At 38.9% G+C, this 15,144-nt stretch overlaps 1 protein-coding gene across 2 annotated transcripts in view; it reads right to left on the bottom strand.

Annotated features, from left to right (window-relative positions):
- Nucleotides 1–2,343: 2,343 nt before the first annotated feature.
- Nucleotides 2,344–15,144, bottom strand: part of Amph (amphiphysin) — a 215,199-nt gene continuing 202,398 nt past the window's right edge. Inside the window, exons 17-20 of one of the 2 annotated variants that reach the window (XM_058584457.1) lie at nt 13,647–13,850; nt 11,206–11,466; nt 8,686–8,787; nt 2,344–3,737 (exon numbers count right to left, since the gene is read on the bottom strand). In XM_058584457.1, coding sequence (XP_058440440.1) covers nt 3,630–3,737; nt 8,686–8,787; nt 11,206–11,466; nt 13,647–13,850 — 675 coding nt within the window. In that variant the 3' untranslated portion in view covers nt 2,344–3,629. The remainder of the gene's footprint in view (nt 3,738–8,685; nt 8,788–11,205; nt 11,467–13,646; nt 13,851–15,144) is intronic. The other variant, XM_046460616.2, reaches the window with a different exon arrangement.

A 15,144-nucleotide genomic window follows, 5' to 3' on the forward strand; every position in this document is an offset into this window, starting at 1 on the left:
AGTTTATTTGGATTTTTTGAACAATTGATCAAATCTTTGTCATGTACCTTGAAGAATAGTGCTAGGGAACAGCCAGGTTGGCTCCATCCTGGTGCTCCAGAACAGGAGTCTTAAATCAGGTCTAAGACAGGGTCAAGGGCTATATGAAGGGTGAACAGAAATATGTGGCTCTTGATTTTCAAATTTTTACCAAGAGAATATTAGTTGTTGTCTTCTCCATGCAGCTACCAAATGTCCGATTCCATTTCTTTGAGTCTGGAAAGAGGCCGCAATGATGGGAAGACGGTAGCTACAGCATCACATGGCGGAAGGCTTCCAGTAGATTGCCAGCTGCTCTTCTCCCAAGTACCCCACAGGATGTCTGCAAGGTTTCTCACTGGTTCCCAAGTCAAGAACGGAAGGCAAGCTTTTAGTTAGGCTCCTTTGAAAAACTAGTGGAGTTCTAGCAAGGCCAATCTGTTGACCAGTCTATTTCTAAGGCTTCAAGGTGTTCAGCCATGCAATTTGTGTATTATAGAGTACTGAGCCTCAATCACTTTTAAATTCATGGTTTCTCATATTTTTGTTTGTAGTTTCCCAAAGGTGCTTCTAGTAATGGGCCACCTGACTGGGACATGGGTCATGCTGGGATTTTTCTAATAGCCTGAGTAAAGGTTTCTTTGTGAGCATTCAGAATTCTGAACCTGCACACTCTGTCTTGCAGCTCCAGATATGATGGGTATGGTCTCCTGGCTGACTCCAAAGCTGTCCTAGCTTTGTCGGGAAGAGCAGGCTCTGGTGGAAGACATAACAATGTGGCATATGACCTCTTCCTGTTGCAGGGGCTGTGGTTACCCTGAGATATCAATAAAAGTTCAAACTGCCAGAGGACTTTGTTTTGCAGTTATTCGCATCACACAGGTTTAAAAGCAATAGGTGGTGTTGGTAGGAATGCCTGGTAGGTACACTTTTCTTAAGAAGTACAGGCTTTCTTTATCTGACTAAGAACTATTTGGATGTTTGCATGCCATTAGGCTTGTAAGAGGAATCTTAAAATATAGAGAACAGGCTCAGATCGGGCTTCCTGTGTCCAGCCCATTTGGTATAAAACATAGCTACAGGGCAGGGGATATAGCTCAGTTGGTAGAGTGATTGCCTCACATGCACAAGGCCCAAAGTTCAATCCCCAGCACCACAAAAGAAAAAAAGAAAAAAATATAGGTACAAAATTGCCAATATATGGACAAACAATGTGTCTACAATGTGTTGGTGGCTTGTGTGTACTCACACATCCCTTTGAAAATCCACTTCTATGGAAAAGAGCATTCACTCTACATCAGAGGTCATTTCTGCAGAATAGCACTAAACCATCTGCTTCTCCTGCATTTTCAGTGTAGTGGGAATTCTTGGATGTTGGCAATTCCTGAGACAAAGAATCTGATTATTTAGTGTTTAAAAACTCCAAAGGTATTTAAAAAGAATCAGGAACATGTCATCTTGGACAAACATGATAGATTCACCTAGGTAGGTTTATCTAGGAAGTTCAGGGCAAAACTTATCTAGGTCATGTTCTATCAAACTGTGCATTGGCAGGGACACTATGGGCAGAAGTACAACAGGAATTTCAGAATAACTGCTCCAGGAGATGTGGCAATTATCTTCATAGAACATGAGGTGCATATTATTATTAGAACACATTTTTTCAGTCTTGACTTTTAGCATCCCTTATGCAGTATCCATATTACAGGTGTTCTATTATAAACCTCACACTGCTGCATTTCTCTTGCTAAATCAACAGCCATGCTTCTGGGCTGTGGCATGCTATTTTCTTGCAACTAAACCAGCATTCATGATGACCCATCTTCCCTGAAAATTAGCCCTTTGAAAAACCATGGGTCAATAACAACAATCTCCCTATTAATACTTAAAGCATCAAATTCAGTAATCTACCAGGAGAATTTGAACCATGAATCAGAAATAATTACCACACTTAAAAGTCTAAGAATGCACATTCTTGATTAGCCTGGACTGTGTACAGAATTATATTAGAGGAGAGGCGTCTAAATAAAAATGAAATGTTTTTGTAAGAATCCTCTTCTGGTAACAATGGCCCCATGAATTGACTTTTCTATTCCACTGGATTAAATATTTTATGTACCTACAAACATAAACATGCCAGAAAGAAAAGTGACCAAAAAAATGAGGCTGGCATGGAAAGAAATTGCTGATTATGAAAGTTGTAATACTGTCAGTGATTCACAGACCGGGGGTCCACAGCCGACACCTTTAAGGTGTCTCCCTCCTTAGCTGTTATTTGTGCTCTAGTAATTGCTGGTTATCAAGGAACACTGAATGACCAGCAATGACTGGAATGAAGGGGGAGGGGAAGAGACAAGGGGCTATGGAGCACAACCCAGGAGGAGCAAGCATATTTCTGCACAAATAACAACTCCAATATAAATTGTTTCAAGTAGTGTGTCCAACTGGAAAAAGGATTTGGGGGTTTTTGTTTGTTTGTTTGTTTAAAAAAAAAAAGACTCATAAAAAGGAATTAGGGTAATTGTTAGAGATTACCAAAGGTTTATTTGGAATGACACAGCACGGAAAACATAATTATTACAGATGATTTGTGGATACAGCATACATCACCTATTTTCTTTTAGGACAAATCTGTGAAGATGAATTGCATAAATATAAAGATGTGGGAATATATAGGAGCTATTTTAAATAGGTTCTTTGGGGAGGGATGGATTAATATGCCCCATCGTCTAGCCATTCTGGTAAAGGCAGAAGTGAAGACCACTTAACTGCTCGTCCTGGACTAACCTTGCTCTAGCCACAGCAGCTGGACAGCTGTGTAATCGGGCCCTGCTTTCTCCAGAGGGGCAGCAGCTTGGACGTGCTATTTGTCATTTCATCTTGAAAACTGCACATGACAAACACAGATACTGTTGACTGTTTTGGCAATGGGATGGCTGGTTTTGCCCTGAGGCAAAACTGCAACTGTAATGCCAGACAGAATAAGAGCAATGCATGTATCAATGACACTCGAAAGGCAAAGAGCTACAACGGAAAGGAAAGAAAGCAACTATGCATATGTAGCCTTCTGCATACACATAGACCCAGCAGTCATGGGAACTAGCTCGTGTGACTGTGTGTCTGTATATATATGTATATGTAGGTGTGCAGAAAAAGACCATTGAGAACATTTGCAGCAGTTTAGTTTTAAACACAGTAAACTTGAAAGGGAGAGAATAAGATAATCTTGTACTACAGGACAATTCATCACATCTTCTGCAGGGCAGCCACTGGATACCGTACACTTGGTGCAGAGAAATTAAGGTCTGGTCTGGAGAAAGCTACTTTAGAATTGGTGGGAGGGGAATCAAGTACAACAGTGTCCACAGTTGGGACAAAGCACAAACAAACCTGTAATCGACCACATGGGAACTGAGTGAGGGTTTTTTCCTTAATTCGCATTTGTTTTCCTCTTACACCTTTTGCACACATGCTCTACCGAAGGTCTTGCCCAGCTTTGTCTGGCGTCAGTCTGGAAATCGTTAAGAGTGTAATAGCAAAAGTGAACTCCTTGGGATTTTGCGAAGGTTTAAAAACCCAGTCATTGAGCTCTTTCAGAAATACTCGCAGCCTTACTCCAGGCGTCGAGTGAAGTTCTCTGGAAAGAGGCCTTTGTAGGTGGCCAGGTCTCTGTACTGCAGCCAGTCTGACTCCTTCACTCCCACCAGCCAGCCTGCATCCTGCAAGACAAGGACAGCCTTTCAGGGTTTCATTAACTACCAGAAGCATGTGTACTTCCAAGAACTAATATGTGATTTGTTGAATCAGTTTTGTGGTTCTGCCCTGATGTCATGGTACATGTGAAGTGGTGGGATATGACCAGTGGGGAAAGCAAATAATTTAGGAGTGAAAGAAAAAGAATGAACATTTGAAATTATTTATTTACTCTATAGGGTTAATTGAATTAACATTCTAGTTTTGTATGATGGCATAGTGAATTGATGTCATCTAGATCATAGCCTGAGAACAAAAAATACATAGTGTTCAAGGAACATGTGGGTCCAGTATCCTGAGAATTCAAAGGACTCCTGGCGAAGGTTACAGAAAGTTTGTATTTCACCCTGAGCCACTTGTTTTCAGGAAGAGTCTCTGCTCCACAGCTCACATCATATAAGCCCAATAAACACCCTATCCAGGTCATAACAAAGACTAAAAGTTACATATGTACTGCCTGATTTTGTTGTTGTTGTTGTTGCTGCTGCTGCTATTAATGCCTGATATTTCAAGTTTATATAAACTACAAAGCATTTTAATATTGGGACATTCATATCGGAGATATTCATATATTCTTTATAAATTAACATTTTTCTGTCATATGGGAGGAAAACCATTATCAAAATAAAGACTTTAAACCATAGAAATGTTCAAGAACCCATCCATGATTGGCTTACAAAATAGGAGAGGATACTTAAAACCGAGAAGCAAAGGCCACTGACTGCCTTCGGCCTTCAGCAGGTAAGCAGAGCCCCACTGGACACAGTGGAGTTGGAAGCATGCAGACTGAGACCGAATGAAGTGAGACTAGTGGGAAATGACTGTCTTTATTATGTTAACCAGCGCAGGAAAAGATCTCACTTAGGATGAAAGATGGCCAGATTTAATCTGAACCAATCCCCAGCACAGTTCAAGTACATCAGATAAAATGAGGTTTCAAAAATTAAATAAAGAAGCTGAATACATTCCCTTTTGATATCATCTGAGACTATAAATTGATGCTGCCATATAGACAAGAAATATAAGCACTTAGACAGGCCAATTTTTGAAGGCAGAAAAAAAGAAAAAATACTGAGAAAAAAAATGACCCAATAAAATAACTGATAATATTCTCGCTGATGAGGAAAAGTGCCTCTTTAAAATTATGATGCCATATATGTGAAGGACAAAGTCCTCCTTAAAGTAAAAGATGGTAACTAAATATTTTCTAAACCTCTAGTATGCAATATAAAAGGTCATTTCCCTCCACACAATTGTCTATATTTGCCTTTATTTATAGTGAGTAAAAAATCTAATGGGGGCCAAATAGAGTCAAGCATTTTAAAATTGGTTCAATAAAGGAAAAAAAGCCAAACACTTCCAAAAACCCATAATCAAGATATATTTCAACATATATATTCTGAAATAAAACTTAAATCTCAAACTAAGAATATTAGCTAATCCCAAATCTTAGTTAAGAAAAATTAGATTTTTCCTTATTAATTAGATTTTCCTTATTAATTTCCTTAATTGCTTAAAATATGTGGTAGACAAGGATTTCCCATTCTGATAATGGCAGAATAATTTCAATTAGATAAATGATTCTGCAAAGAATAATTAGAAATACTAGAATAACTCTCTCTACATGCACATGTATATATGTGTGTATCTCTATATAAATCTATCTATTTTATAATGTTATAAAATATGTAACATAAAATACAAGTTACATAGGTGGGTACAGTGCTGCACATCTATAATCCCAGCAGCTCAGGAGGCTGAGGTGGTATAATCGAAAGTTCAAAGCCAACCTCAGCAAAAGTGAGGCACTAAGCAACTCAGTGAGACCCTGTTTCTAAATAAAATACAAAATAGGGCTGGAGATGTGGTTCAGTGGTTGAATGTCCATAAGTTCAATCCCTGGTACCCCCCCCCAAAAAAAAAAAAAAACAGTACAAGTGTACATATAATGAGGTAGGCATTAATCATGGGCACAACTCTTCAAGGAGTGCAGCAGGTGAGACCTAAGCTGATCCTGTCCTCAGTCCATGTGACATAGGGCATTCGGAAGAAAGTGTTTAGGGCTGCTGGAGAAACTGTACATTTATAGGCAGATAGATTATAAAGGAGGGAGCCATGGTGGGGTTCCCAATTATGCAGAGGCACTTCTTGAAATCCTTGGCTGACCCCCAAGCTTGCATGCATAAGGCGTACTCCAAGAACCACGGAGGAAAACAATAGCAGAACTCGGCTGAAAAATCGAGTAGAGATTTAGGCATTGCAAATGGGGAGTGCATGGGGTTTGGAGTTTGCATTCCAGCAAATTAAAAGTATTAATAAGGCCTGTGGATTTTCTATTGATATCCCAGGAATCCATGACTTAGACATAAAAAGTCCCAGGACTAAGAATCAATGCTAACTAAAGGCACCCAACCTTAACAGTATAAAACCAACTTCCACAAATTAAAGGTAATTATGCAGTGATTTAAATATCTTCTAGAACAAAAATAAACAGAACATAGTCATTGGAGATTATCTACCTCTATGTTCAGTATTAATATAAATATTATTACACAGAAGGAAAAAAACAAAAAAGATGGCTCTAAAGATAAAAGGCAATCAATGTAAATATGCCCTGAAGTGGTAGGTATTAATCATTTGAAATTATCAGTAAGCAATTTAAAGCAGTTATTATAAATATTGCCAAGAACCTAAATTGAAAGACAGTGATAACAAGAAAACAGATGGGAAATCTTGGCAAAGAAATGGAAATTATAGAAAAGAACAACAAAGAAATGTTTGAACTGTATAAGCATAATATCTGAAACAGAAAAGTCACTGGGTTAGCTTAACAACAAATTCAAAGCTGCAAAGAAAGAGTCAGGGTACTAGAAGACAGATAACAGAAATCATGTAACGATAGAAAATATATATAAATCCCTCCCCACTGCAAAAAAACAACAAAACCAGAATCTTAGAAATGAAGAACAAGGACATAGAATAATTGGAAATCCAGAAAAAAAAAAGAATGAGACTGAAAAAAATTAAAAGAAATAATAGCTGAAAGTTTTCCAAATATAATGGAAAAAATCAAGTTGCAAGTCTAAAGAGCTCAGTGAGCCCCACGTATGAAATCATACACAAAAACACCACCTAACCACAGTATAATCAAATCAGTGCAAGCCAAACACACAGAGAAATGTGTCATGGAAGTTACATTGTACATTGAAAAATAATATTAAACAAATCACATCTGATTTCTAATTATAAATAAGAAAGACTGTAAAACAATGAAACAACAATTAGAAGACTTAAAAGAAAAAAGTCAATTCAGACTTCTTCCCCTTATGAAACTATCTTTAAAAATGAACACAAATGAAGACAATTCCAGATAAACAGAAGCTGACAAGATAAGTTGCCAGCAGATTAGTACTTTGAGAATTGCTAAAGGAAATTTTTCAACCAGAAAGGAAATGAAAATAAGTAAAAACTCAATTTATCAGAAGGAATGAAGAACATTAGAACTAGAAAACATGTTGGTAAATGTAAAAGATGGGTTTTTAAAAATTTTATTTCTTTAAAAATTAATTTATAGGGATGGGATGTAGTTCAGTGGTAGAGTGCTTGTCTAGCATGCATGAGGCTCTGGGTTCAATTCCTAATATCTAAATAAATAAATAATAAAAATTTAAAAAGATTAATTTATGGTGAATGTAAAACAAATATAAACCTATATAATGGAATCTTTAATGTTTTTGCAATGGTTGATTTTTTTGCCTATATTAATAATTATGCTTTGTCACTTTTTATGGAAAAGTCTTTTTAAGATTTTAATAATAATAGTGTTAATCCTTTCAAGGAGCCAACTTTTGGCTATATGTTTTAGGTTTTGTTTTATTGCATTCATTTATGAATTTATTTTTATTTTTTTCCTTCCTTCTGTATGCTTTCTGTTCAACTTGACTCTCATTCATATTCTTAGGCTTAAAACTAAGAATCAATGATAACTATCATTTTTTAAAATTTACACTATTATTTCTGTGACCCATGAAATATTTAGAAGTGCATTTAAAATTTTTTAAGCACTGGGGCTTTCATTGTTTTTGTTAAATTCTAATCTTATTGTGGCAGAGACTCTGGGTGCTTGACCAGCCCCTGATTTATGTTGGAGGCAGGTGTCATCACCAAAAGAAAGAACAAAAGGTTGGAGCTGTATAAATCTTAATCTCAAACTCTGTGGTGGTCAAATTTACTTTTTTTATGGCAAGGACTCATATATCTCTTTAGAAGTAGAATGGAAGTCATAGATCTTTGCTCCAGAAAAACGCGTTCAGAGACCCATGGATATACCTCTTTCAAGAGTCCACAAATCTTGAACAGGAATAAAATGGGAGTTCCCAGCACCTTAGTATCAGACCACTCTACTAGGAAGGTTTTGGAGGTTGCTGTTTGTTCTGTAATGGGATTTCTTTTAAGGTGGGGTATAATTTAAACATTTAATGCAGAGTTGTGAGGGTACAGTTCAACTAATTTTGACAAACATACCCACACCCCATCACAATACCTAGCATTTCCATCTCCCCAGAAAGTTCTCCCCTGTTATTTCCCAGTTAACCTTCAGCCCTCAGGGTTGAAGGGGATTTTGAAGGGGATTCGCAAGCAAATTCTGTATTTCCTGAAGAATGGTATCATGACATCCCTAGGAATGGTCATAGAATAAGATCATTTAATTGCATACAAATGAAATCATGCAAAACAGCCGGGAAGGGTATCCTTAAAATGAAGCTAATAGTGTGCTGGGGTCCAAAGCCCTTAAGCCCTTTTCAGAATTGGACTGCAGCATCTGAGAGAACAGAGGTGTTTTTAGGAAGTCACTGTGTCCTACTGTCCCTCAGGAAAAACCAAGCTGGCCTGAAGCATCTTCCAACCTTTTACCTGGTCAGCTTCTGAATCCGAAGGGACCACCAGCACCACGTCACCCCTTTGTAGGGTAAGTTCATCTGAATTTGCTGCCTCAAAATCATGTAGTGTTTCCACCTGCAAAATATTTAAATCACTTATTAATTTTAGAAAGAAGAAATGTAATAGCATGGTTTCTTAGTCAGATGGTAAGCAGGCATGCTTAGCAGCATTCTTCAAGTGGGATACAAAGATGAAGATACAGACAGGGTTTAATGTGAGGTGTACTCAAGAGGTTCATGTGCTGGAGGGTTGGTCCCCAGTGTGGTGGTATGGGAGGGAAGGGAACCTTTAAGAGGTAGCGTGTAGCAGGAGGTCATTAGGGCAGCTCCTTCAAAAGGGATTAATGTAATTCTCATAAGACCCTTGTTAGTTTTGTAAGAGGGTTATTATAAAAGAATAAGACTAGCCCTTTCCCATGCTCTGGTTTCCTGTCTCATCATGTGATTTCCTCCTACTTCCCACAACACCATCTGCCATGTGATACAGCTGAGGGCACCCTTCCCAAAGCAAGAGTCATGCTCTTGAACCTCCAGAACTGTGAGCTACATAAACCTCTTTTCTTCATAAAGTATCCAGTCCTGGGTATTTCATGATAGTAATAGAAAAGAGACTAACACACACTCCAAGGAAAAAGAAGACCTCTAAAGACAAAAAGGAAATACTATTGTTGTTTACTTAATACCCTTGATTCTTACTGACTTATATGAACTTCTATGAGGCCATTTGCAATGTATATTTAGTAATGCAATGCCCCCTGCAATATCGGAGAATATTCTATTATTTACTTTTTAATTCATCATCTCTTTTTTAACGACTTTCATATTATAATCACTGATGCTTTATTATATTTTGTTGTTTAACTTGAACTAAAAATGCCCTGCTGAAAGTTCCTCTAACTCTGGCTTCTGTCAAATAACTAAAAAACTATCACTTGCATATTGTATAGGAATTATTATTTAATCTCTGTGATCAATTTCTTTGTAAATAAACTTGATCCTTTTCTTGTCCTACTATGACAACCTGTTTTACTTTACCCCTTCAAAAATATCTTTTTAAAATCATATTATAGAAAAAAAGCAAAAAGCTGGGCATGGTAGTGCATGCCTGTAATCCCAGAAGCTTAGGAGACTGAGGCAGGAGGATCACAAGTTCAAAGCCAGCCTTAGCAACTTAGTAAAACCCCAGAATAAAAAATTTAAAAAGAGGACTGGCAATGTGGCTCAGTGGTTAAGTGCCCTTGGGTTCAATCCCCAGTAAAAACAAACAAACAAACAAAAGAAACAGAAAGAAAAGAAAAAAGCAGAAAGAACAACGTAATGAACATCCATTACCCCATCTCCCAGCTTGAATGACTAGACAGTCTTGGCAGTTTAATTTCTCTCATGTCCCTCTCCTAAAACCCATCCATGAGATTAAACAACATGCTTTTAAAATATATATTTTAAAGAATCATAAAATAAAAGAGCTGGAAATACTATATACAAAATTAACTCCTCTGATCACAAACTGAGGCCTAGAGAGGGGTTAAATAATGTGTCTACATTACACCAGTCAGCAAGGAAGCCAGGGATGGCCCCGCCTGCCTTGGCCTTGCCTGGCACATGGCTTCCTTGCCTTCATGTGCTCTAGTTAAAACACAACACAGCTGGACACAGCCCCCTAACCTACAGAATTCTCCATATTCATATATTTATAAATATAGAATACCCATACCACACCCCCTTGAGGTAGCAAGACAGCCATCACTTTCTAAAAGAGAACATTCCACTATTTAATGCTACCCCATGAATACATGCAAATTTAACACTCTTTAAAGGCAAAAAAAAAGTAGCTGTATTTGGAAATATAAAACCAACTTACAGAATTAAAAATTCCTAACCAGGTTCTATTAGAGAGCCCTATCTGCCTTTAACACTTGGCTTATGTCAGGGTTTTTAAGCAACTGCTCATTTTGTGGGCTGAGGACCATTGAGTTTATGAAGACTATAAGTAGCCTCTCTGGGAAGAACCTTCTTCCCATTAATGTAGGCTCCCATTTCTTCCTTTTCACAGAAACCTATTAATATCTTTATTCGTTTGAGAATATTTATTGGCTCCCTACTGTTATGCACTAGTGCTTCTTGCTTCCTGCCCTGATGATCCCTTTGGGGTGCACCTTGGTAAACAGGTGACTTGGAGGAACTGGTCTGAGCCATGCTGGACAGTCAGGCTGGGGGAAATTAACCCCTTTATCACCCAGGGGGAGTGCCCTGTAGTGAACTTCTCATTTATTATTCTTTGCTAAAACATGGAAAGTATTACTGTAGGTTTTGCTTGTCCTGCAGCATAGAACTCCTGCCATTTTCCAAGGTGAGTTGAGGTGAAGGAAAGCAGTTATGAGAAAAAACAATATTATTGAAAAAAAGTACAAGTAACATATCAAAACACCAAAAGTTTTTTGGGGGATTGAAGAAGGGTTGAGGCAAAGAAAGGACAAATGACCATGAGGAAGACCTTGTAGAGAAAGCCAGGAGGCACTTCTGGAGAGGCCTCTCCTGCAAATTGATCAGTAGCACCCGCTGGTGCGGAAGGCAGGGCTTGAGAGTCCTCTGGGGGCTTCTGTTCTGTGGCCAGCTCTGGCGTCTCACTGGTAGGGCCCAGAGGAGCCACATCCTCAGTGGCCTCCTTAGTCTCTGCACCCAGGGTCATTTCATGTTCTCCTTCCCCTTCGTTGTTGGAGGCGGGCTCAATGACAACAGAAGGGATGACCTTCTCCTGGAGGAAGAAGAAGGCAGTGGTGTCAAGCAGAGCCTGAATAACAATAAATGTCTTCCTCAGCCACTTACACTTCCCTGCCCCACTATCCACCTGCTGTTCCCTCAGCCCAGAAGGCTTTTGAACTTTGGGTCTCTGTCTTGTACCTTGGCTTCCTTTCTGTCTCTTCTAAGTACTAAACCCTCAGTGGGATTCATGCTTGGATCCTTGAGCAGTCACACAGCTTGGTAAGTCCGTGGAAACTGGGAGGAGGGATGGAGACTGAAGGGGAAGAAGCTGTATCATGTGGGGTCAGGGAATAATCCTGAGCAGGAAATGCCAGGAAGGATTCCATGCAGGCTGATTTCACTTTTGCAGCAGTCCATTGCTGTCCCAATCGCAAGAGCTGTGCTGTGTTGATTTTGTGTGCTGCTCTGTAGCACTGATGGATTGGGGCTAGCTCCAAATCCACGTATGTATTTAACAGCCCACATTTGAACATGGAACCTATGGATAGGCCCTTGGTAAAAGAAGCCTGCTGGTGATTCTGAGGCACTCTTCATAAGCACAAAAGAGTAACAATACTAATACAATTTTGTAACAGTTGGCTTCCCAGTGTAACAGCTGCTCCTTTAAAGTTGAAAAAGAAGGAGTCTAGCCATTATCTTGTTAATTATTTCACCACCTTAACTTCCTACAGGCATTCATCAAATGAAAATGGAAGTGGAACAGAAACTGTCCCCTAAAGCCTGGGTCCCTAGCACCAGGAGGATGTCAATAGGACCCAAACAACCAGAATGATGACACACCTCTGGTCCAGGAGCCTGACTAAATAGACAAATGTCTATTTTGCCCTCCCTGCTTTGTTCTTCCCTATTTAATCCCAATGCTTCTAGGAAGCAGCAGGCAAGACAGAATAGCTGTCTTCCCAGTTTGGCAAAATTGCAATGAATTAATTTTTCTTTTTATATGATTCCTGATGAGAGTGGGGAACCAACTCCAGCCTATTAGGACCCCCAGAGGCAAAACCCTGACCTGTGACTCCAGTGACATTTTCACTGCTAATATTGATTTTTCACTGTGTGCGTGACACTGGGCTAAGTCCTTTATGGGCATTTCCTCATTCCTTACAACAGACTATTGTTCTATTCTTTCTCTGGTCTTCCCACCATTTTTATTTATTTATTTATTTTTGGTACCAGGGATTGAACTCAGGGGCACTCAACCACTGAGCAACATCCCAAGCTCTATTTTGTATTTTATTTAAAGATAGGGTCTGACTGAGTTGCTTAACACTTCACTTTTGCTCAGGCTGGCTTTGAACTTGTGATCCTCCTGTCCCAGCCTCCTGAGCTGCTGGGATTGCAGGTGTGCATCACCGTACTAGGCCACCATTTTCATTTTCTTTATTATCTATGCTCCATTCCTTTCTTCTATCACTTTATTACAGTTTCCTTTTTTCCTTTCTTTTTTTCCCATATTTTTATTAGTGCATTTTAGGTGTACATACTGATGGGATTTGTTATTACATGTTCATAAATGCACATAACATAACAATATAACTTGGCTAATATCATTCCCCAGCACTAACCCCCTTCCTCCCTGCCTCTCACCCCATGGTTCCTCTCCTCTACTGATCTCCCTTTGATTTTCCTGAGATCACTGCCCTCCCCTACCTTTCTTTTCCTTTTTCCTCTCTAGCTTCCCATAAGAAAACATAAGACCCTTGACCTTCTGAGTTTGGCTTATTTCATTTAACATGATGGTCTCTAGTCCCATCCATTTTCCTGTAAGTGCATAATTTTATTTCTTTTTGTGGCTGAATAAAACTCCATTGTGTATAAATACCACATTTTCTTTATCCATTCATCCATTGATGGATATCTAGCCTGGCTTCATAATTTGGCTATTGTGAATCGTGCTACTGTACGTATGGGTATGCATGTATCATTTCTTTTTCATCATCCTATGGTTAGGCCCCATCAGCGATAGGCACTGGGGACCTGTGTGGAACCGGCAGATATCAAGTGGATGCTAGGACCATTCTGAGAATTAAAGGATATGTAATTTTTTGATGGAATGGGAACTTACAAGATGGCTACAAACCCATTCCATGTGCAAAGCATTATCGCCATTAACCCCCAGATAGAGCTCTCCAGCCAGCACTGTCTGCCCATATGTTCTTTCTTGAGGATACTAACCTGAGGCATTGCTGCTTCTGTCTCTGTTGGTTGAGGTCTGTCCTTGTCTGTAACCTCTGTGGGTTCAGTATCAGTTTTGGCCTCCTCTAGACTTCCTCCCTCTTCAGCAGGGAGAGCTACCTTCTCTGCCTCTGCTTCCTCTACCAGGGTCCCCTCTGCTGGTAAGGTGGTTCCTGCAGCCACATCCACGTCAGTTTCAGGGATCTGTAAGGCAGAAACAAAATAGGGCATGTCTGATTCTTCTTGGGCTTCCCACTAGGCCTCAAACTTTCCCTACCTCTTTTCTCCCCTTTGTTGAATCTCATGAGATTTCAAAGCTTGCTGTGTGTAATGTACAAATCCCAGGATTTGGGTGCAGCAGAGTCTGATATCAGATCATCAAAGCTGTCTTCTTCCTGAGCCCCCATCAATTTGACATTGCTCAGCTTTCCCTGAAGTAAGGTGTAGCAAATGGAGTTTAAATGGAAGTGACATGTCATTCCTGAGACACTACTTTTAAGGTGTGCATGGCCTCCCCTTCACAAGTTATTTCCATTTTTCTTGACTGAAAGCAGAAGTTACTGAATGAGGGGGGTCATCCAAGTCACAAATCCCAATATCTGGGTCATAGAGGAAAGTCACATAGCAAAACAGCCTCATTGTGCAATATTAGAATTTTTTTTAAAATTGCATTTCAGTACAAATTTTCAAATTTTTGTGGGGAAAGTTTCCAAAGTTAAATCATTCTCAGGGAAAAATAAAGGAAGGGTTTCTCAAATAGATCTCCTGACTATGATGGAAAAATAATTTTTGTAATCAAATATGTGTTAAAATAATCCAAACCTCTGTAGAGTTGTATGTGGGCCAGAAAAACATCAAAATCATATTTGGGGTCTTTACTGGAAGAATCAAAATAGAAAAAAAAGTCTTAAGGAGTATTAAAAACTTGCAATAATAAAATAAAGGAAGTGTAATCAAAAGTTTTAATTTTGAACAAATTTGTTTGGAGTATGACTCTTTAATAAGATTCTGATAACATCCACTTGGCAGACCTTATTTGAGGGGTTCAAATCAGAAATACTGAGGAAGGATACTAGATTGATCTCATATAATATACCCAGGATACAGATTTCAAAAATTGATCTTTTTCAGAGATGTGATTAGCACCAGCTATTCCTTGCCTTTACTGAATAAATTCTACCCAGTTCTTTTGATCAAGTCAGGAAAGTCCTAATCTTGGAAACCTCTGAACACTGGAATGGCATGGAGCACACTCTGTGTGGGTATCAGATGGAAAATGAGGGACATAAGCCACACAGCCAACCTTGTTATAATGTACTTTCCAGAAGCATCCTCATCAGGCAATATCAGAGTTTTAGAAAAACTTCATTTCAGTACAAATTTTCAAATCTTTGTGGAGAATCTTCCAGAAGTTAAGTCACTTCCGGGGGGGGGGGGGGAACCTTTCTTCTGCCTCAAACTTACAATAAATTTAATAATAAAAATAACTTGGTACCAA

Source organism: Marmota monax, unplaced genomic scaffold, assembly GCF_021218885.2.
Source record: "Marmota monax isolate L192 unplaced genomic scaffold, Marmota_monax_Labrador192_F-V1.1 WCK01_AAM20220418_F8-fsc00107, whole genome shotgun sequence".
Classification (NCBI taxonomy): domain Eukaryota; kingdom Metazoa; phylum Chordata; class Mammalia; order Rodentia; family Sciuridae; genus Marmota; species Marmota monax.